Source organism: Oncorhynchus masou, chromosome 30, assembly GCF_036934945.1.
Source record: "Oncorhynchus masou masou isolate Uvic2021 chromosome 30, UVic_Omas_1.1, whole genome shotgun sequence".
Lineage (NCBI taxonomy): Eukaryota > Metazoa > Chordata > Actinopteri > Salmoniformes > Salmonidae > Oncorhynchus > Oncorhynchus masou.
Window position 1 is genome coordinate 20,200,783 of NC_088241.1, and position 24,589 is coordinate 20,225,371.

General features: G+C 44.7%; 1 protein-coding gene across 2 annotated transcripts in view; it reads right to left on the bottom strand.

Annotated features, from left to right (window-relative positions):
- Nucleotides 1-24,589, bottom strand: part of LOC135522300 (raftlin-like) — a 71,879-nt gene that overhangs the window by 20,533 nt on the left and 26,757 nt on the right. The window contains exons 3-7 of one of the 2 annotated variants that reach the window (XM_064948414.1): nucleotides 19,077-19,254; nucleotides 13,118-13,226; nucleotides 10,992-11,460; nucleotides 8,103-8,306; nucleotides 1,634-1,752 (exon numbers count right to left, since the gene is read on the bottom strand). In XM_064948414.1, coding sequence (XP_064804486.1) covers nucleotides 1,634-1,752; nucleotides 8,103-8,306; nucleotides 10,992-11,460; nucleotides 13,118-13,226; nucleotides 19,077-19,254 — 1,079 coding nt within the window. Of the gene's footprint in view, nucleotides 1-1,633; nucleotides 1,753-8,102; nucleotides 8,307-10,991; nucleotides 11,464-13,117; nucleotides 13,227-19,076; nucleotides 19,255-24,589 lie in introns of both variants that reach the window. The other variant, XM_064948413.1, reaches the window with a different exon arrangement.

Below are 24,589 nucleotides of genomic sequence, written 5' to 3' on the forward strand. Positions count from 1 at the left end.
GTCCATCCATAGACCTATGCAGAATTCTGAGCATCTGTACAGTTATTATTTAGCCCTACTTTTCTTGATGAAATGGTCTAACGTATACATTCTTATATGGCGAATACATATGGACTAATATGAATTTAAAGTACCAAATAAATTGCTGTCGAAATGACCCCATCTCCCACAAAAATGTGAAATTAGTGACAATTGAGGAAGGTCTGACTTTCTAGATTACAGACCACAAACAGTTTGGCCACAAACAGCTGTACATATCTACACTGTACCAATCATACCACATTCTACCAACGTGATTGTGAATACTGAGCATAAAAAACTGTAACTCCTCATTTGGGTTTAAAGTCAGATTTGTTTTAAAAGTTTGCTATCAATTAAAACAGAAAGTTTGACATGTTCTATGCTATACGAAAACAAAATCGCTGAGAAAAGCTGCACTTCCTGCTTCAACACAACAATATTGATTGAATTCTCAGTGAACCAGCCTGTTTTCTTGTTTTCGCGGCTCATAAATCCAACCACCTGTCAGTCTTTCAGCAAGACGGGAACGAGAGCGCTGAAGAAAAATATCCCAATCAATATTCTGCATAATTTTTCAGTGTAATTATTCTGGCACCGAAATGACAATGAGCGGTGAGGATAATTTGCATATACATTTTAAGCAGTTATCATAATGAATGTGCCAGCAATGAAGTCTGATCATCCTTTGTAAAGTAGTGTTATCAAGCTAACTTCAGGAGCGATAAGTTGAGCAAAATTGCTTTTGATAAAGTCCTGGCCAGCATATTTTGATTGGATTCATTGCAACTATAATGTGAAACATCTAAAGTTGTTACACATTGTTGTCCTTCAATGAACTTCCAAAGGTGCTTAATTAAAAAAGTATATTAAATCCATGTTATTTCTCAGTGGTTGACAAAATAATTGCTAAATCTTTAATAAAGACATTATTGCAGTATCTTTACCACAGTATTCACATAAAGATACCTACATACTCCACGATTTTCAAAATGGCGCAGTGTATAACCTTCACAAGACACAAGCGCCTAGGTTTTTGTGTTGTGTCGGACACTGACAAACATGACGTTTTAAGGCGGCAAATATTGTGTAGTCTGAATTCTTCAGTCATTTTAAAGGGTTAAGAGCATTTTGATGTCGAGGGTTAAATTCTGTCTTTGTGAGCCGACTTCCTTTCTGAGCTGGACGATGCTCCAGTCACATTTAGGGGACATAAGTATATTTTCACACTTCGACAGCCTCAAACTACAAACTCTGACAGTGATACACACACACACACACACACACACACACACACACACACACACACACACACACACACACACACACACACACACACACACACACACACACACACACACACAGAAAAACAGCCTCAAACCCTTCAGAAGTAGACAGAAATCCATTTCCAACTTGGATTTGCGCAAACTGGGGACTTAATGGCTGGCCAGATAAGGGCTTGTTTGCTGCAGATAAGACAAGCCACCATGACACATGTGCCATAGCCACCATGGTTAGAGGGAATATTTCCATATGATGACTCTCACAGTAAAATGTAAGGACAAACCGCTCCAACCTTGGAAAACACTCCGAGCCATGTAAAAAGCCCACTCACATCAATGACAGTCCACTGCTCCACAACAATGGCGTCGTACGTGGTGGTCACGCTCTGGTCGCCGCCCTCCGTCCCCTCCTGGAAGATGAAGACGCTTTCCACTGATTTAGGCTGCAAATCTGTAGAAAATGGAGAGGGAGGCCATGAAGGAGTTAGTATTTACAGAATGGAGGGTGTCTGTCTGTCTGGCTCCCAGGCCTCTAGGCTGTGCAAGAGGAGAGGGAAGTTAATGACATTACGCAGCCAACCAGCAACCCACACACACACTGGGCCATTTATTACCAGGCAGGGCTGCAGCATGGACCATTTGTATAAGCAAGGGCTATGGATTATGGATTATGTAGCTATGACAGAACAAGAGAGAGGGGGAGAAGAATGTTTCCTTCAGGGAAGAAGCTTGGAGAGATTATAGATGAACAGACAGGTATTACAGACAGATTATTGAAGCATAACACGATTCATCTGAAAACAATGATATGCTTCACATATTGTAGATATTTACATGGAAGGACTACTAGACTATTAGGGCCATGGTACCATAAACATGCTTTTCTGTACTCCATTTCATTTGAACCCCATGGATAAGGGTAACATTCCCAGTTTGGGCATTATTGGTATAGGTGAGCTTCTTCTCCATCCCGCATTTCTTTTGATTCCATTGAGCAGTGTGCTAGTACCTATTGCCCTTCAGACCAGGGCTCTCAGTTGGCCTGAGTGCTTTCTCATTACTCCTGTACCATTTACACACTAATAGAGTTGGTGCGGCCCAGGCTCCTCCATGAGACACTCCACATTTCATTACTCTGCCCTAATAATGGGGGAACGAGGGCCGGCTGGAAAGGGAGGGATGACAGGGTCCTTTATTTCCCCCCAGAGAACCCATTTAAGGCTGCTGGACGAGCTCAATTGAAGATCTCTCAGACATCTATTGGCTCCTTTCAAATACAGACATTGTCGTTGTTCATTCCCCCTCTCTCCCGCCCTCCCTCCCTCCGTCCTTCCTCCACCCTACCCCTCCTTTACATCCCCCCATCCATTGTTCATCAGACGTCTCCCTGCTTGGCGTGTAATTGGAAAGCCCTCTTTGAGATTGTGTTGGCCTGCCGATGCACTTGGATCACTCAGGTGAGATGCACACAGGGATTGAGTCCCTTTGCTTTAGGAGGAACACACTGCCTCCTGGCATGATGCTGCCAGACACTGAGGCTCCGTGGGGTTGAGAGGTTTGGGGGACATGTAGTGCCAACACAAATAACAGCATAACATTTTGAGTTGAGTCTTGACTGACAATGTAGTGAGCAAAACAGAAGCTTGGAGGGAAACACATGTTCATTTGCAATGGGACAATGTAATCTCATCGACTAGCCTATCCTCTCCAGGCACCTGAGGTTGAACATACTGAGTGAGATGTGCTCATACTATCTCCGACACATAGAGAGTGAATTGAAAGACAAAGAGTGACAGACGTACTGATAGATAGTGACAATGGCGGCGTGAGTCGTGACACCGACTGACACGGAGCATCAACCTAACTAGGGCCCAGTGACAACCAGTGACAGGGGAGTGGACTGAAGACAGGCATTAAGTGAGAAAGACTGATGCTAGGTTGACATAGACTTTGAAGGAGAGACACAGAGGAGTAAAAAACAGGGAGAGGAATCTAAAGCCTTATTGACCGCAGAAGCAACCGAATGACCCTGCCCCAAGTCCTGTCTGTTACTGACATGACTTATACATGTGTGCTTAGCACTGCCGGGGAGAACAGGAGGGCTGTGACAGCTTATCTATATTTTAAAACGGGACAGGCAGGCATCCAGAGAGAGAAGGAGAGATATAGAAAGAGTGGGGTTACTAATGTGTGTTGATTGGCCAGGGCTTTCCTCCTATGAGCCAAAGGTTTGGAGGCTGGGAGCCATGTACCTGTGGTTACCGGGCAGACTTCTGGTTGTAGCTAGGGTTTTGAGGAATATGACATGAATAATGTACCCTGCCTTACACAAAGGCATATACTTCCAAAGTCACACTCACAGTCAGTGGTGTGAAGTACTTAAGTAAAAATACTTTAAAGTTCTACTTAAGTCGTTTTTTTTAGGGGTATCTGTACTCTATTTTTGACATCTTTTACTCCACTACATTCTATTTTACTCCACTACATTCTCCATAAATTTTTCCGGACATTCAAAAGCACTCGTTACATTTGGAATTCTTAGCAAGATTCCAATTCACACACTTATCAAGAGAACATCCCTGGTCATCCCTACAGCCAGTGTTCTGGCGGACTCACTATACACAAATGCTTTGTTTGTAAATTATGAGTGTTGGAGGGTGCTGCTGCATATTTGTAAAAAACATCAAGAAAATTGTGCCGTCTGGTTTGCTTTATATAAGGAACTTGAAATCATTTACACTTTTACTATTGATATGTAAGTATATTTTAGCAATTACATTTAGTTTTGTTACTTAAGTATATTTATAACCAAATACTATTAGACTTTTTCTCAAGTAGTATTTTACTGGGTGACTTTCACTTTTACTTGAGTCATTTTCAATTAAGGTATCTTTACATTTGGGTACTTTTTCCACCACTGCTCACAGTCACGCACACGCACACACACACACACACACACACACACACACACACACACACACACACACACACACACACACACACACACACACACATACATACATACACACACACACAGGCCTTCAAGCCCTATTGCACAACCAATCTTTGGCCATAAAAATTGCCAGCACAACTTTCCTCCAAATTCTTTTCACTCTGAAGTAATACCTTATTGGAATTTCATATTCTGGGGAACTCTCTCTCTCCACCGGCTTTGCCTGAATATAGAAAGCCAAGCGCCATGCTAGCTGTCATGCATATGAATAGCTCAAATGTTTCACAGTGCCGGCTACAAATCCTCATTGTTGCGGCGGAGATAGCGTGAGCTAAGTGTAACAAAGAAAACACCTCCCATCAACACCATTAATGTCATTTCACCAGTAAACAAACTGCTCCCCTTCAGAACTCCAGCTGTGGCGTAGCCGTGTAGGGCTGCAAGGGCGCTTTGACACGCTGGGCTGGGCATAAATCTTTAATGCCCCTCTCATGACACCGCAGGGTGGCGGGGCCGTTAACGTTACACAGGAGCCGCCTGCCAGTGCAACGATCTGCAAATTCAATAACAAACTAATATCCGACCCTCCGTGCCGGAGAGGTCTCTTCCTCTCTGAACCCACTCACACCAGTCTCCCGCCTCCATCCCACCTAGCCACGCTGGGATATTAAACAGGACTTATTCCCCCCCTCCCACCGCCCCGCCTCCTCAGTGAGCTTCACCATGGAAACCCATCTCTTCAGAGGGAGGGCAGAGGAACAGGAGGAGAGACTGTATGTGTGGTATTCCCCTGGTATGGTTGTCGACAGCCGGCCACAATCGGGAGGTAGCGCCGGGTTTAGCAAAAGGCCAGCCGAGCAGGGAGAATTCATGAATATGTATTCGAAGAGGCGTTGGACTGTAGGAGTAAACAACAGCGAAACAAGTTCAGAACAATGGAGGGAAACTGATGATTCCTCTGTAACTAGAAGGTACAGGGAGATAGTATAGTTATTAGCGTTGTTAATTCTGTTTTTAAAGAGAACCTAAAAGGGGTAACTGCCTACCGCTAACCAAATTTGCTTGGCTTGTTTTAGGGTTGTTACATATATAGGATATTCCACTGGCGGTTACTTTGGTAGGCCTGTGATGTTTTGGAAAGTGGGAGAACATCGGGAAAGTAGATGCACTACCAAACAGTTCAGAGGAAGAGCTTAACAACAGGAACAACAAGACCTCTTTCAGAAAACATCAAAAGGGAAATTGAAAAAAAAAACAGGCACAAGAAGATCATGCAGAGTACTGGTACACAGTTGTATTGCACAGGGGACATGATGACAATCAGAGACACTTATTTTGCACTTCTGATGCTCTGCTGTGACTGTCATTATAATCTCCAATCAAACCAAGTGTCATCGCCACTGACACGCTACATCTTTTATTGTGCTGCTTCACGTTCCAGAATACCCTTGAGGTTTATAGAGAGGAGATGGTCTCAAGCGCCAGGGAGAAGAGTTTCTTCTCATGCTCTAATGTATTCACAAATGGATCTCAAAGAGGTGCTAAATTTGGATTTGTCTGCACGGCCATGGGTTCTCAGGCTTGTTAAAACCAGACGCTCCTCCGTTTTGATGTAATTAGCAACAAACACATGATGTTGTCTTGGCTTTGATATCCTACCGTGCACAGTTCCCAAGAGGGTCACACGAACACAACGTTCACCGAGACAAACTTGTCTGTTTTGAAAAGGGTTTGGCAGGCATGCATTGACAGGCTGTTCCCGATACAGTATACTTGACAAGCTATTTCTGATAGGGAGCTGACGTTTTCCAGATCAATACAGAACACGACCTAGCCAATATTTATTTTTAGAATACAACTCATTCTGTAATAAAAGATGCATATCTTAACCACACATAAAAATGGTAAATATATTAGAATAACTTACTAGGAAAAAGGAATTATAATAACGCGGTTCATTACCCCATTCGAAAGAGATAAAATATGCAAGGAGGCACTCATTTGCCATCAGGTTAATTATCTGTGTTTCAGAGGCGCTGATGCGTTCACTTTAGGAGATTAATGAATTATGACTCTTATTTACTCAAGCTTAGGGTTTTCGTCACCATCAGAATTAAGTGGCATGCCCCAGGGTCTAGATGCAGAGTGCAATGTGCAGTAGAGGAGTAGCACAGCACACTACCAGAGCAACAGCAGAACAGACTGGACAGTTTGAAAGGGGACAGGATATGGAGACATTTTGGCAATAGCTAAGTCATCATTTCCTTTGTCTTATTATTAATAATTGTTTACATTGTTTACTAATGTGGAACAAAATAATTGGTTTGACAGAGGGGTGAAAAAATGACTGAGTACTTTCCATAACTTAACTCAGCATAACTAAACAAAGTCCTCTCACTGTCAACTGCGTTTATTATCAGCAAACTTAACATGTGTAAATATTTGTATGTACATAACAAGATTCAACAACTGAGACATAAACTGAACAAGTTCCACAGACATGTGACTAACAGAAATTGAATAATGTGTCCCAGAACAAAGGACTGCACCAGATTTGCCAGTTCTTGTTACCCCTCTCTTCCACCAAGGCACCTGCAAGTCCCCAGACATTTCTGGGGGGAATGACCCTAGCCCTCACCCTCCGAGCCAACAGGTCCCAGACATGCTCAATGGGATTGAGATCCTGGCTCTTTGCTGGCCATGGCAGAACACTGACATTCCTGTCTTGCAGGAAATCACTCACAGAACGAGCAGTATGGCTGGTGGCATTGTCATGCTGGAGGGTCATGTCAGGATGAGCCTGCAGGAAGGGGTACCACATTAGGGAGGAGGATGTCTTCCCTGTAACGCACAGAGTTGAGATTGCCTGCAACAACAAGCTCAGTCTGATATGCTGTGACACACCGCCCCAGACCATGACGGACCCTCCACCTCCAAATCGATCCCGCTCCAGAGTACAGGCCACAGTGTAGCGCTCATTCCTTTGACGTTAAACGTGAATCCGACCATCACCCCTGGTGAGACAAAACCGTGACTTCTCAGTGAAGAGGACTTTTTGCCAGTCCTGTCTGGTCCAGCAACGGTGGGTTTGTGCTTGTAGGCGACATTATTGCTGATGATGTCAGGTGAGGACCTGCCTTTCTACAAGCCTACAAGCCCTCAGTCCAGCCTCTCTCAGCCTATTGTGGACAGTCTGAGCACTGATGGAGGGATTGTGCGTTCCTGGTGTAACTCTGGCAGTTGTTGTTGCCATCCTGTACCTGTCCCGCAGGTGTGATGTTCGGATGTACCGATCCTGTGCAGGTGTTGTTACACGTGGTCTGCCACTGCGAGGATAATCAGCTGTCCGTCCTGTCTCCCTGTAGCGCTGTCTTAAATGCCTCATAGTACGGACATTTCAATTTATTTCCCTGACCACATCTGCAGTCCTCATGCCTCCTTGCAGCATGCCTAAGGCACATTCATGCAGATGAGCAGGGACCCGGGCATATTTTTTTGGTGTTTTTCAGAGTCAGTAGAAATGCCTCTTTAGTGTCCTAAAGTTTCATAACAGTAACCTTTAATTGTCTACCGTCTGTAAGCGGGTAGTGTCTTAAAACCGTTCCACAGGTGCATGTTCATTAATTGTTTATGGTTCATTGAACATGCATGGGAAACCGTGTTTAAACCCTTTACAATGAAGATCTGTGAAGTTATTTGGATTTTTTATATTTGAAAGATATGGTCCTGAAAAAGGGACGTTTCTTTTTTTGAGTTTACTTTGCTAGTACTATACCATAGCAGAACAGATGTTACATTGAAATGTAATGTGTGTAAAAACACAAGTGGACGTTGGATAGTTTGTTTACCGTTGTCGTTGCCCAGGTGGAAGTATCCATCAACGAGTGAGGCCCCATTGTTGAAGTGCTGGGTCATGTGATCCAGCCAGTTGGCCTCCACCCCTTTGACCCCCTCGTCACGGAGTTGAACCCTCAGCGGTACCTTCACAGTGTAGTACTTCAGTTGGCCCTCACGGTCAGTTGGGTGGTTGAACAGGGCTAGCAGCTCCACCCCTGAGAACACAGAACACTCAATCTCAATCTCTTTAGATTGTGCTGACATGAAACATGTCATGCAACAGAGATTCATAACGCGACAGAGTTGATACTTTGTAACAGAGGTGATTTATAACACTTAACAGAGTTGACTCATACCCCCATAACAGACGTGATTTATGACACATAACAGAGTCGACTCATACCCCCATAACAGAGGTGATTAATAACACATAACAGAGTTGACTCATCATCATTTTCTCACAATCCCGTACCAAAGGCTTGTGCCTCAAATGAAATGGTCCTTTAATATGCCAATGCTTACAAATTTGGATGGACTGTTGTTTTGGCAGCAGCCATTTAAATGAAGTGCGGCATAATCTTCTCTTTTTAATGCTAATATCTGCCATCCCCATGTGAACCAGACGGAGGGCCAGGATGTGTTAGACTCCCACACACACGAAGACTCACAGAAGATGCACGCACGCCTCACACACACAGAGTGCATCAGAGGGGACCATGGTTCAGTTGCTCTGGTTTTCTGTCAGTCATTCAGTCAGACACCCAGGAAGAATGAATCATTTATATCCATTTCCTTTCTGCCACATCTGACTGATGTGACAGCTGGCCACCAAATTTCCAAAATCCTGTCGTTTTTTCCACTCTTCAAATCTCCAGAATGACAACTGAATGACAATAACGCATCACAACTCTCCCTGCATACGTTGGAAAAACTACAAACTTATTGAAAACCAAGCCAAGTCAATACAACAAAGTCGCTCCACTAATCTTAATTGTTCTGTTGTTTTCCCCCAAAAGAGTGAATTTAAATGAGGCTTTCACATGATATTAAAGTTGATGTTTACTCGTTCAAGGCCAGCGGTTCTGAGGAACTGCTAGCTTCACCATCCCACTAAATGCTCTGCGTCTGCAATGTGTCACAGACCGTTTATCATTTATGCATAGCTGACAGAAACCTTGCACTAATGCATCTGACTAAACCAGACAGCTCAATGGGAATGCATTTAAAGATGAAATAATCGTGGTAAATTGTACAACATACATTTTATAACAACACTTAGAACAATTTCCGGCATAGGTTATTTCCATTTGCTAGGTTAATCTGAATGACGGTAATCTGGAGATAAAGGGTCCATACCTGTCAGATCAGTTCCCACATGATGACCACTTCAAAGCGCAACTGACTCGACAATTTCAGCATCAGGGGCATCAAAGTTAAACAAATATTTTAGGATCGCCCTCGACTTGCCCTGAGAGTTGGATGGCGATAACACAAACTGTAGGGCGATATGGCTATTGAGACCTGCCAGACCACAGTCGCATGGGAAATGACAGACCTGCTATGAGACGATACCTTGTCTGGTCCAATCATTTGAGAAGATTGACGACTAAAGAGTAAACGAGCGCATGATCGCAATTGCAACATTCCAAATGGGTCTCCTTTTAAAGTTTGGTTTGATGGATGCCTGTCCAAGTGACAAGGTCAGGCCCCATAATCCTAACTGGTAATGTGTATTGTACAGAACCACTGTTGAACATGACAGCATCTGTTCTGCTAATCCACCCTCCTCAACACTGATTTAATCAGGACTAACATTTCATAATAAATACATGCTCAAACCAACATGTAGACCTGCTTTCTCTGCAACGTGATTCTTAGTTGGAGAGTGGTTAGCTTCATACTGCTTAATTTCTAAGAGGTAACGGCAATAATGTGAGTGACCATTGTGATGTTTGTCCAACCTCTGTCTTCTTTTTATACCATCACTTCCTCCTCTCACAACTGTGATCCCAAAGGAATGTTCTCAGCACTAGTTTCAATAACCTCAACCATCTTTGATGCTATTTTAGAGCACGTCGGTTTCAAGTCCCAGTTTCACTTCTGACTGTTGGCTTGTGACCCTGTTCCCTGTTCCACATTCTGCTGTTCAGGAGGATTATGGGGGCAAAGCCACCCAGAACTGAGACTTTGAGTCAATTTCAGCAGAGAGCATTAGCGAAGAGGACAAGGGTACTTGGCACATGGTCACACACAATGCTGGCTATGCCGTGGTGGTGGTGTGGACTGTGGAGGTTTGGGGAGGAGGCTGAGTGAGGTAGGGGGGGGGATTATCTCACTGGTTTGGGGAGGAGGGAGGAGGCTGAGTGAGGTGGGGGGGGATTATCTCACTGGTTTGGGGAGGAGGGAGGAGGCTGAGTGAGGTGGGGGGGGATTATCTCACTGGTTTGGGAATGAGGGAGGAGGCTGAGTGAGGTAGGGGGGGGATTATCTCACTGGTTTGGGGATGAGGGAGGAGGCTGAGTGGGGTGGGGGGGTGGGTGTTATCTCACTGCAATACACACTTGAGGGACGTCCAGATGGACCAGGGTGCTATGTCTACAGGGAGCCAAGTATGTATGGGCGCACACATGCACACACACACAGAGGGGAGCATTCAACACACATGCACATTTATGAGCATGTTTTCCAACTGGGGTTGAAAGAGAATGTGTGAGAGAAGAGAAGAGCTGTCCATCTGGTATTCTAAGATGCTGAAATATGCTAATTTAATCCAACTTTATGCTGCACCACAGTCTGAGGAAATTGAAGAACCATTTATGCGGTTTCAAGTTGAATCTTGCCTGGCATACAGTATACAAATCCAATTACATAGTAACGAATAGAAATCTGACAATACTCACCATTGGCTCGCTGAGGGTGACGGCTTGGCTTCTCCTTCAGTTCTATGACGTTTGTCTTGTTATTGTTGTGTGTCAGTGTGTCTTCCACTATAACATCCTGATCATCATCTTGCTTGCTCTCTGTGGATGGTGTTATGGGAAGAGAGGACCTCCCATCATGGTTGCTTTCCCCGACAGTGGTCTCACTCCCCCCCGTGTCCCTAGTCTGGTCCTCCCCCTCCCCACCCTTACATAAGGAGCCTTGGCCCTCATCAGCCCCAGTGTCCATCGCCTGCTCCTGGGCTCCTGTTTCTCCATTGGTCCGGGGGCTAATGGGGCTTTGGCTGCTCAGGGAGCCTAGCATGGAGCTGGGGCTGGAGTGGAGGGAGAGGGAGGGCGTCTCTGGTTCTCTGGTCTGGGTACCTCGTAACCCACACGGCTCCTGGATGAAGCCCACAAACATGACCCCCTGGTCTGCAGCATCCTGGATCTGCTGGAGAGACATAGAAAACGACCGCCTTAGAGAGATCCGTGGACGACCTGACTTTTACAAATACAATTTAATAATACCAACCTTTCATACTGTATGCTCTGTTATGATGGACTGTTATTTAAGATCATGTTGGCTAATCATGAGTAAGATCAAAGTTGTAGCTAGTGCTCAATGGACTTTCTAAAAAATGTGTGATAATCATGAAACACAATCTAGAACATAAGCACACATTGCTAAGTCATACCATTATAGAACCATACCTATTTTTTCCCCCTGAATTTCCCCCATTTACTCCCTATTTTATCAACCAAATGGATTCCAGGGGAACTGTTTACATACCTGGTATTATCATATAATTATAGAGGCACTCCCCCTCCCTCCACCCCTCTTCCCAGCATCAGCCATTCAAATTGAACTAGAGTTGATTGGATTGCAATGGCTCCAGCCCTGGCAGGACTGCATCCCAAATCAAGCATTGCTTTTCCCATTTCATTGTCATCTGGCATTCTATGTCAATATTGGGATTTTCCATCAAATTGAAATTGAAATGTTAACTGTCAAGCAGTGTTAATGATGCCATTCTCCATTCACATTCTGTCATAAGATCCAGCCAGAGGCAGTACATTCTGCTATCTACAGCCGGGGACCAGGAGAATCCAAATCAAATCAGCATGGGTGCCATATCACAGGTTATCCTCTATGAAATGAAATTGTACAACAGTCACATCGTTTCCTAGCTCCATTGTTTAATATCTATCGAACGTTCGCTCAGCACTTGCACATTTTTATTCCCAGACAAATTGCAAAATGGAATTGCCAAGATGAAAATAAAAAATATTATATCTCATTTGAGGGTAACGTTGCCAGTCAATGAGGGAGAGGGATCATTTCTACTGCGTGTGTGTGTGTGTGTGTTAATGTGGGTCGACTCGGGTGTGAAGGTAATGGATAGCCTTTGAAATGGTCCGCATTGAATGGAAAATCACACTACTGTGTATTGCACATGCTCAGGTCAGAGAAACAGGTAAACGTCATATGTTTCTGTTACATTGCTATTTATAATGACAAGTCTCTTTTGCTTTTAATAGACGCCTGTGATATCTCCTAACATGATATGGTTATGGCCATCAGCTTGCTTGAGAGTGGTTAGTGTTACCATGTCCTCACTGCAGAATGAGAGCAGCCCTTTGTGAAGACTTTCATTTTCCAGTTCTACATAGGCTACATATTTCCTATTTTTCCAGATATTAGAGAGAGTGCTCCAGGAGCCGATAGTTAGAAGGTCAGAATGAAACTCAGGCCCTCGGGCGACTGGCCGGTTGAATTGATAACCCATTTCTACTCCCCAATGTTTTATTAAAACTAAGGACCGTCTCGTCTACTGGCTGTGGAAAGCGAGTCGAGATAAAGAGGAAACCCAACAGATAGTTTTTGCCCACAGTGCGGTCAGTTGTGTCTGTGAACTGAGTCCACTATACCCTTTTCACACTATCACGCCACCTGAACAAAACTGTGCAGGCTTAATAGTTTCGTTCACATCGATGTCCTTTTCAGCACAGTTGTGGATGCCTAACCACTAACCTGACCAGCTCAGTACAGCTTGAATTGACTCAGCTCGTCTCAGTAGTGTGACAGGGCCTTATCTGAGGCTCACCTTCTTGACATAGCCCTGGATGAGCTCAGGGGTGGGCACCTGGTCGGTAGACAGACACTGCTCCAGCTGCAGACGGTAGGGAGCACAGTTTGACTGGCTCTTCTCCAACCTGCGGTAGCAGCCCACACAGCGAGAGAGAGAGGAACAACACATTTCAGCCAGAGTCATTTCAGTCTTACAAGATACAGACATACACCACATTCTGTAATACATCTCTGAAATGGTTGCACAGAGAAATCCTTGGAAATGAAGTATTTATGGATTTATGAAAATAATGTATTAATAAATCACATATGAGCCATGTTAATGTAATTGTTGGCCTGTGTGACAAAAAAAGGAGCACTTAACGTAGACACAAATCAGGATTGAAAGGGGCACATTAGGGTGGGATAGGAAACTCAATGCAATACAAATCTTGTCTTGTTTTTCCACTTATCAGTATTGTGGGTGGATGGAATCTATGTATATGGGTCTGTATTTTTCTATCTTCTCTGGAGGAAATCCCACAGCTAGCCCTGGAGGAGGCCAATGCCCCAGCTTCAATCGCTCTGCTTTACCTCTCATCCTGTTGACAACAGGGATGGGACCCTTCCACCCTCGCCACAGCATGTGTGTGTATGTACAGTACGTACATGTGTGTGTGTACAGTGTGTGTGTAAGGAGACTTTAACCATTATCCCATGCAGCCTAGGCCTAGCTCTCTCTCTGTCATACGGACTTCACAACACAGCGGGAACCGGAGTCATCTCTCACAGTCAACAACAATCCCACAGAAGTCAGACGTCACTGTCACGCCAGTACCCCATCGTTATGCAACTTATCCCAGATCAAATGTCAGTAGCAAACTGTGTCAAGGAAAATCTGCACATTGGATGCAAATGTTTTTGCAAACTTACTGTGCAATTCACAGCACCGTGACGCGCCAATGTAAAAGAAAACCTCTGAATTCTTGCTATTTGTTTCCACGTTCTGTAATTTGAAGTCATGAAAAGCAGATTGGATCTGTAAACTTGAGGAGGGTGTCACGCCCTGACCTTAGAGAGCCTTTTTATGTCTCTATTTGGTTTGGTTAGGGTGTAATTTTGGGTGGGCATTCTATGTTTTGTTTTCTATGATTTTGTGTTTCTATGTTTTGGCCGGGTATGGTTCTCAACCAGGGACAGCTGTCTAACATTGTCTCTGATTGGGAACCATACTTAGGTAGCCTTTTTCCCCTCCTTTCGTTGTGGGTAGTTATCTTTGTTTGTGGCACTAATGCCCTGTAAGCTTCACGGTTGTTTCTTTCGTTTGTTGTTTTGTTGGCGACATTTTGAATAAAAAAGCTGCACCTTGGTCCACTTCTTTTGACGGCCGTGACAGAACTACCCACCACCAAAGGACCAAGCAGCGTGGTGAAAGGGACTCCTGGACATGGGAGGAGATCCTGGACGGTAAGGGACCCTGGAGGCAGGCTGGGGAGTATCGCCGTCCAAGGGAGGAACTGGGGGCAGCTAAAGCAGAGTGGTGGCGATATGAGGAGGCAAGTCAGCGAAGCAGGCACGAGAGGCAGTCCCCCCAACATGTTTGGGGATGGCACACTGGGAGATTGGCGGAGTCAGGTTATAGACCTGAGCCAACTCGCCGTGCTTACCGTAGGGAGAGAGTGACTCGTCAGGCACCAGGTTATGCGGCTCTGCGCCATATGTCTCCAATGCACTCTCATAGCCCGGTGCGCTCTCTGCAAGCTCCCCGCAGTTGCCGTGCTAGAGTTGGCATTCAGCCAGGAGGGATTGTGCTTGCTCAGCGCTCCTAGTATCCGGTGCGTCTCTTCGGCCCGGGTTATCCTGCGACAGCTCTACGCACGGTATCCCCTGTTCGCCAGGAGAACCCAGTGCGGCCTGTTCCAACTTCCCGCACTTGCCGGGCTAAAGTGGGCATGCAGCCAAAAGGAGAGGTGCACGTGGTAAGCACCAGATCTCCAGTGCTCCCCCACAGCCCGGTTCGACCTGTGCCTGCGCTCGGGAGGTGCCGGGCTAAAGTGGGCATTCAGCCTGGAGGAGTGGTGCCAAGGGCTACGCACCAGATCTCCAGTGCTCCCCCACAGCCCGGTTCATCCTGTGCCTCCTCTAAGGACCAGTCCTCCTGTATGTCTCCCCAGCCTGGTGGGCCCTGTGGCAGCCACACGCACCAGGCTGTCTATACGCCTCCTCCCATCAGGGAGGGTCCCCAGTCCGGAGCCTCCGGTGACGGTCTCCAGTCCGGAGCCCACGGCGACGGTCCCCAGTCCGGAGCCCGCGGCGAGGGTGCCCAGTCCGGCGCCCGCGGCAAGGATGCCCAGTCCGGCGCCCGCGGCGAGGGTCCCCAGTCCGGGGTCAGCAACGAGGGTCCCCGTACACCAGAGGTGCCATCAAAGTGGGGTGAGCCAGTGGTGGAGCGGGGTCTGCGTCCCGCACCTGAGCCGCCACCGCGGATAGATGCCCACCCAGACCCTCCCCTATAGGTTCAGGTTTTGCGGCCAGAGTCTGCACCTTTTGGGGGGGAGGGGGTACTGTCACGCCCTGACCTTAGAGAGCCTTTTTATGTCTCTTTGGTTTGGTCAGGGTGTTTTGGGGTGGGCATTCTATGTTTTGTTTTCTATGATTTTGTGTTTCTATGTTTTGGCCAGGTATGGTTCTCAATCAGGGACAGCTGTCTATCGTTGTCTCTGATTGGGAACCATACTTAGGTAGTCCTTTTTCCCCCCTTTCGTTGTGGGTAGTTAACTTTGTTTGTGGCACTAATGCCCTGTAAGCTTCACGGTTGTTTCTTTCGTTTGTTGTTTTGTTGGAAACATTTTGAATAAAAAGGAAAATGTACGCTCGCTACGCTGAACCTTGGTACACATCTTTTGACGGCCGTGACAGAGGGCTCAAATCCATAATGGACAAAGTGGGAGAAAATAACTAGTCTCCCATCGCCTCTCTAGAGGTAAGGACTTCTTTAAAAATACCCCCATCACCTGCAGTCCATTTTCTTGGTGTGAAACAGGTTACTTGCATTCAACCCCATTGATCTGCTGTCTACCGCCAGGCTGCTAGAGTAAGTGTCAAACGCATGCCTGGCTCCAGCCTGCAGCTAGTCTGACTGCAGCCTCCTCCTGGGTGTACATCTACATCTGACTTCCCACTCCTTATGCAGACTGCTGCTGCTATCTATTCAGCTGCACTGTCAGTCAGGTTCAACCGTTCAAGGTTCTGTATCCCGGACCACAGGGACTATTAAAGGCACAGTCTGGGATTTGGAATCTGGGGATGGTTATTTTAATTCTTGATATGGTGGGGCGTAATGAAGTTTTTTGAAACCCAGAATGTAGCTTTAAACCCAGAAGCCCTCACATCGGGCGCCAAAATCGCAATTCCAAAAATCACAATCTCCATGACAACAGCTCGGTCAGGCTCCACCATTGAACCTGTGTTTAGCAATCTTTCATCCCTGGCCTTTAATAATATAGCACATATTTTTCTAATGTCAGCTTTTCACAGAGTCATGAATAATTTCTTTGGACGAATCCCCTCTAATGGTTTCTGGTCCATACAGCTCTCTCCCCGAGCGCATGTGAATTCTACAATTATCCAATAGATGATGAATATATCCCATCAGACACTGCCTGCTGAACTGTAACCCCTCTACGCCGCAACCAAATTGAACATTGGGAAATTTGACAGTTGACATTTGAAAATTAAAATGGTCCTATCCATTCTCTCTGATCCACAGATTTGAGCAGGTTACCACGGTCACCAGTGACAAATCACAGTCAAAGAGACAACAGGCGTTTTAAAGTTATGGCCTACTTAAAGATGCACTCCAGGACCTTAAGCACAACAAATTCGGAACGTATAGTACAAATTGGATTGAAAATGTATAATTGCAAAATCGACAACATTTGCAGGACATAACATATCATACAAAATGAATGACACACTGTAGTACCCAATCTGATGTCATAGAACACACAAAAAAGGGACCACTTTTGGCTCGTGAGTGCCACTTTCAAAACTACTGGCTGGAATTATACAAGTTTGAGCGTTTATCTTGAACTAAATAGTTGTTCCAGGTGACAGTGTTTAACATTAACAATAATGGCTCCCAGCTCTATATAAGCTACCTGCCCCTGTGTAATTCCTGGCTCTAGAAGCTTTTGCAATGTCACACTACTGTGCAGCTATACCCTTGTTCACTGAGGCTTTACAATTGAGGCTAATACTGTAGAAAATTGGTTGGGATTGTATCCAAAGAGACATTGTGTGCATACTAAACACAGCACATCCAGCTGCTGCTAAGCATAGCCTAGCTGCTGTTCTTGTTCTGGTTCTCACACACACACTATCTCTCCCCCTCTGTCTCTCTCTCCCTCTGTCTGTCTCCAGCTGACGCATAGCGCACTGCAGAGCGAAGAAGACACTTTTGGGTCTGTTTGCTTTGGGAGAGTGATGAATGGTTGCGCTGTCATCTGCAGTTTTGGCTCCCTGATTCAAGGGACTGACAAGGGAATAGGAGAGGAAGATGCTACCTGGTTGATTTTTTGTTGTTGTTCTTTCTCTTTTATCCCACCCCTCCCCCCCAGGGCTGGTGCTGATGTGAGCAGCCGTCTCCACGGTGACAGACTGAGATAAAGCAGGATGGTTTGGCCGGAGCCATCAAAGGATGGCAGCCCTTTCCCCTTTCTCTCTTTCTAACTCCCGCTCGCTCGGTCACACTCCAGCTGTGATCTTGTTTTCTCTCTCTACCGCTTTCTATTCCTCATATTCTCTTTTTTCCTTTAGAGGAAGGCAACCATGTCGGTGTGTAAAAACCATGCTGCTGCCCATTCATCCATCCCTTTTCATACAAAATCAATATTTATGTGCTCCCAGCATAGGATTAGTGTCTGGAACTTGTTTGTGAGTGGTTTTTGTGTAGAGACAGTGGGAGAGAGGTGTGATGTATTTCCCTAGACCATAGGAGCTCATTAATGGGCACAGGCTGTCTTTAGAAAGAAGGCAAGAGCCACCTGAGTGGATGGATTGTTGTGCTTTACAACTAACTAAACCCTCCACCTGTACCAGCCAAATGGTTTGATCCTATCAAGACAACACTAGGCAACCAGGAAGCACAAAACAAGAACAGGGCACGGAGCCTAAACCCCAATATACTGAGGAATGTGCAGGAATTATTTGTCCATGTTTGGAATGATTTATTTTAGGAATCTCGAGATGAATTCCTGGATGATAATTCAACGAGAGGAGAGTCCAGGGATTCATGGAGTGTGGCGTCACTGTCCGACCCCAGGGCTCTGGATCCATGAGAGAGGACAGACCAGGCCATAAAACACTGTTAAGAGGGGAGGGTGAGAGGTTCAACTGCTGCCCCTCTAACCTCTCTGTGGGGAAAGTGACTAGTGATTGTCTGGTTCTGCTTCACACAGGCAGTCATTCCCAGAGACAGAACTGCATGTGGCCTAACACGCATGAAACCGCTGTCCTTCATAACAGCCAGCTGGTAGAACACAGGGCACACGAGGCAAGCCAGACAGGGCTTCAGCCGGAAACCACCACTACCAGCAGCACCCCACCATGCCCTTCACATACACTTGGAGTAAAACCATGCCCTGATCCAAGCTGACTCTCACCCAGGGCTCGCTGACAGGTGCCCGGGTGGAGGGCAAACATGGGGGGGCAGCTGTGACTTTGGCCCATTCCACATGTTGGCCGGAGCATCAAAAGCTTGGAAAGAGATTATTTGCTTGCTAACGACCAAAACAACAGCCCTGTGACAGCTAGCCCAAAACAACCTCTGCAATACCAATGTCTACATCCATGTAGTAATATACATTTTTATTTGCTGTACATATTACGTAATGACAAAGCTTACATAAACACAAATGTATTGACCCTGGATAAGGCTTCTGCTAATTGTGTCAATGAAGGTGCTCTGAATAAGTGCAATGTGTATGTACTCGTACCCATCATCGAGTCGGATCAGCACGGCCCTGTAGAGCTGGTGCTGGGGGCTGACTGCGTCGGAACCACAGGGATGAATGAAGGGGTGAACGGCAACTAGGGAGAAGCCCTGCTGGTACAGGTCCTGGAGCTGGGCTGGGAGATCCCGCACAGACGAAAGACACAGTGTAGATGAGCCATCTGAAAGACAGGGAACGAGAAAAGGTACAGATTCTGAAGAACGTGTGTGTGGTTGGTTCGGGTGTTTTGTCATGGTAGTGGAAGTTACAGTGATAGTACTGACTATAGTAGTAGTCCAGTGAATGATACTCAAATTCAGGTAAAAGTGATAAACAGAGAGGAGATTCAGCAACCTTTGGAGGACAATGGAATTCAATAAATAAATAAAAGCTTCATTGTTAAAAGTAGAACCGAAGCGTTTCGGCTGTTGGTCTTCCTTCGGACTTTTAAACATACACAGGGAACTATCATGTACAACCAAGAAAAGTCTCACAAAAAGGTTACATTCAAATGGAATCTAGTTGAACTCATCCATGACCAGGTCAAATAGAGATACGGAGGGAGGTCAACCAAATTGCCTAACAGAAAACATCCCTATCAAATGTCATAATACTTTACTGCAGTACAACAACCCAAACGTAAGCGTAATGTCAGTGTTGATCCACGGAGCATTTTCAGTTTGTTTTGGCAATTAGCATCATGCCTTTGGCTTTGGCTCCCTGGTCTGAGAGTTGATAAGACAGGATAAAAATCCAATCAAAGCTGATTGTTTAGCTCTATGATACGAGCCGCTTTCCGAGGACAGCTTTGATGCCTTCTTGACAGGGCTTAACCTCCCAATAGCAATAGCAGTGGTGAAGACAGACGCTTGGAATTAACAAGATAGTAGACTCGCTGAGTGACCAGATATTTTGACGTGGGGGGAAGAGGGAGGGGGGGTGTATTTTAAGCCTAGTCGTCTCAGCACAATCCAAGCAGCTCGGCCAAGCCATCCACAGCTCCAGAACACGCTGTGAGGCGACATTTAAACAGGTCCAAACAGTTTGCCCGCTTGGGAGACAGTCAAGACAAAGAGCAGGATGGAGGGAGGGAGGAGGAGAGGAGGGGTGAAACAAGTTGTGGGAATGGCACTGATGTAATTGGAATCAATGCGGCATAAAGTGGGAAGAAAAATGCAAAGTCCATGGGAACGTCGGAACGGAAAGTATATGAGAGGTCACGGTCAGGGAAGGATCATTTGGTCATAGAGAAATATTCACAACTTCATGTCATCAACAAGAAAATGCTTAGGACAAAATTAGTGTAACTCTCACATTAGCATTTGTGGTTGAATAGATCCAACAGAGTGATGGTGCTACAGACATGGGTTCACTCAAGCGAAATGATGAAGTTAGTGTTTTCCCAGTCAAACCACAAATCAAAAAGACATAATGTGCCTGTTTCTATTTGCCATTTACTTTGGTTGATACATTTCACTGTGTTAACTGAGTGTCTGTGAATTAATATAACAACTCAATTGTTCTACCAGTCTATAGCACACTACTGTAACACAATAGTGTGACTAACAGTATAGTATATCGGGTTTCCTAAACTCTGTCCTGGGCCGAATAACCAAGTCATCATCAAGCTTTGATTATTTGAATCTGCTCTGTAGTGCTAGGGCAAAAAATAAAACGTGCACCCTGGGGGCCCCAGGCCCGAGTTTGGGAAACCCTGCAGTATATCACCAGAACAACAATAGAGGAAAGGGGAGCAGTGGAGCTTGTAATGCCAACCAGGAAACAGCAGCATTGTGGAGGAGATGAAAGCTGATTCAGTGAGGATCTGAAGTCTCTCCTGGGCATGGAACCAGAGGTTCATTGTGAAACAGCTACAAAAAAATCCTCTTTCCCCTCAGGCCAGTAACTGGTTGGCTAAAAATATCCCCACATTTTCTCAATCACACTCTGTCCTACTCCGACACAATACAGGAGCTTCCAGAGCTAAAAGGCATGACAGAGAAAAGAAATAGGCCACCCTCTCAAAATGTGTGGAACATCATTTCTTTTCTGCCCTACTGCCGTTGGAAATGTAATTAATCCTTCTGTGATCTGTGATTTTATTTTCTTGTTTTGGTGATCCACAAACTCTTTTCCCTTTCCCTTGAGGCTTGGTTCTGTGCTGTGTATGTATGCTGGGTCTGTGAGATGGTGTATATATAATAACGTGACTAGAATTCTCTCTGCTTACTTTCTGAACACTCCATTGAGATGAGTAAATATAGAATATGTTTTTCATTAAGAGCCAATGGAAACACACCCATAGGGGACTTCTTAAGTTGCCTCTAATCGCTATGAGAGCTGATCCTGCCGTCATACGGTGACCAACCGATATGTATATTTATCATTCAAACATCTCTTTTGAAGCCCAGTGCAGGGTAATGCGAGGTCTCACAAAAATGTGTGACGCGGTGAGAGCATTTATTTGGCAATAAGACCCTGTTATCCATACAGAAACCCATTTTTTTAAGGTAGATAAATTCAGATTAGATTCTGTGCAGTATATGTATATCTCAAGTCAATGTTTGCGTTTAATATCGTAAACGTGAGGGCCCTTGTTTGAAAAGCCCATATTCAGACCGAGGCAGTCTGGTTAACGTTATCAACAAATTGGAAGCCAATTTCTTTTCCCTTTTTTTTTGTTTACCCAGAAAATAAATTAACTTACATAAACAGAAGGGAAAAAATGAATCGTACCTTGACAAATAATGAAAGAAAAGGCTTCTGGCTGACAGCCAATAAATTAGTTTTCTGTCAAATTCTGTTAGCACAGAGTAATCAAACAAAATACTCCCATTTAACAATGAAGAGTAAACAAAATGTGGGATTTAAAAAAATATATTATCTGTTTCTCCAGGTTATGTCCACACACAGGCCATACTAGATGAAAATAAGTTTAACTGTTGGATCCTATTTTTGTAAAAATAAAAAGTTATTAGTTCAGTTGATCTTCTTTACGTGGCAACTGCCTGGCATTGACCACATGTGCACATGAATACATTTTCTTGTGTGTGAGTCATCCTCAAGAACATGATGATCCAAACAAGTTTCAAATACTTTTCAATCATCTTGGTCCTACTACATAATACATTAGTGATATACAGTGCTTTCGTAAAGTATTCAGACCCCTTGACTTATTCTAGAATGTATTACATTAAAACAATTCCTTAGCAATCTACACAAAATAACCCATAATGACAAAGTGAAAAAAATAACAGAAAAACATGATTTACATAATTATTCAGACCCTTTGCTATGAGACTCGAAATTGAGCTCAGGTGCATCCTGTTTCCATTGATCAACCTTGAGATGTTTCTACAACTTGGAGTTCACCTGTGGTAAATTGAATTGATTGGACATGATTTGTAAAGGCACACACCTGTCTATATAAGGTCCCAAGGTTGACGGTGAATGCCAGAGCAAAAACCAAGCCATGAGATCGAAGGAAATGTCCGTAGAGCTCCAAGACAGGATTGTGTCGAGGCACAGATCTGGGGAAGGGTAGCAAAACATTTCTGCAGCATTGAAGGTCTCCATGAACACAGTGGCATCCATCATTCTTAAATGAAAGACGTTTGGAACCAACAAGACTCTTCCTAGAGCTGGCCGCCGGCCAAACTGAGCAATCGGGGGAGAAGGGCCTAGGTCGGGGAGGTGACCAAAAACCCAATGGCCACTCTGACAGAGCTCCAGAGTTCTTCTGTGGAGATGGGAGAACCTCCCAGAAGGACAACCATCTCTGCATCACTCCATCAACCAGGCCTTTATGGTAGAGTGGCCAGACAGAAGCTGCTGCTCAGTAAGAGGGACATGACAGCCCGCTTGGAGTTTGCCAAAAGGCACCTAAAGTACTCTTAGACCATGAGAAACAAGATCTCTGGTCTGATGAAACCAAGATTGAACTCTTTGGCCTGAATGCCAAGCGTCGTGTCTGGAGGAAACCTGGCACCATTCCTACGGTGAAGCATGGTGGTAGCAGCATCATGCTGTGGGGATGTTTTCAGTGGCAGGGATTGGGAGACAAGTCATCATCGAGGGAAAGATGAACGGAGCAATGTACAGATAGATCCTTGATGAAAACCTGATCCAGAGCTCTCCGGACCTCAGACTGGGGCAAAGGTTCACCTTCCAACAGGACAACAACCCTCAGCACACAACCAAGACAACGCAGGAGTGGCTTCTGGACAAGTCTCTGAATGTCCTCGAGTGTCCCAGCCAGAGCTTTACGAACAATTTCTTCGACCTCATGGCTTGGTAAGTATTTCAGGGTAAGATCTGCACCTGTTGTATTCGGCAAATGTGAAAAATACAATTTTATTCAATTTTACTTGAACCCGATCGATCGAACATGGAGAGACCTGAAAATAGCTGTACAGCGATGCACCCCATCCAACCTGACAGAGCTTGAGAGGATCTGCAGAGAAGAATGGGAGAAACTCCCCAAATACAGGTGTGCCAAGCTTGTTGCATCATACCCAAAGGTGTTTCAACTAAGTACTGAGTAAAGGGTCTGAACACTTATGTAAATGTGATATTTCAGTGTTTTTTTATATTTCAATTTGCAAACATTTCCTAAAACCTGCTTTTTCCTTGTCATTATGGGGTAAAAAAAAAGAGGCTTGATGAGGAAAAATGAATGAATTCATTTTAGAATAAGGCTGTAAAGTACCAAAATGTGGAAAAAGTCAAAGGGTCTGAATACTTTCCGAATGCACTGTATATTTAATCGAGGCTATATATTTCACCTGGGTATTCACACCCCTTGACTTTTTTACATTTTGTTGTCTGTCTTACAGCCTGAAATGTAATTTAATTAAATGTAGATTTAATTATCTGGCCTACACACAATTATCTGTATGGTCCCTCAGTCGAGCAGTGAATTTCAAACACAAATTCAACCACATAGATCAGAGGTTTTCCAATGCCTGGTAAACAAGGTTGTCTATTGGTAGATCTGTGAAGAGAAAAAAACAGACATAGAATATCCATTTGAGCATGGTGAAGTTATTAATTACACTTTGGATAGTGTATCAATACCCTCAGTCTCTACAAAGATACAGGCGTCCTTCCTAACTCAGTTGCCAGAGAGGAAGGAAACCTTTCAGGGATTTCACAATGAGGCCAATGGTGACTTTAAAACAATTAGAGTTTAATGGCTGTGAAAGGAGAAAATTAAGGATGGATCAACAACATTGTAGTAACACTGTCATGACCCATATATTTACACCTGATGTGACATACAGTATATCGCTTTATTTTATGGCCGGTTATGACGCATTCATAAGTTTCAAAACCTACATTTATTCAAATGTGTCAGATGTAATCACTGCCAAAGGTGATTCTAACATGTATTGACTCTGGGGTGTGAATACGTATGTAAATGAGATATTTCTGAATTTCATTTTCAATACATTTGCAAACATTTCTAAAAACATGTTTTTACTTTGTCATTATGGGGTATTGTGTGCAGATAAATA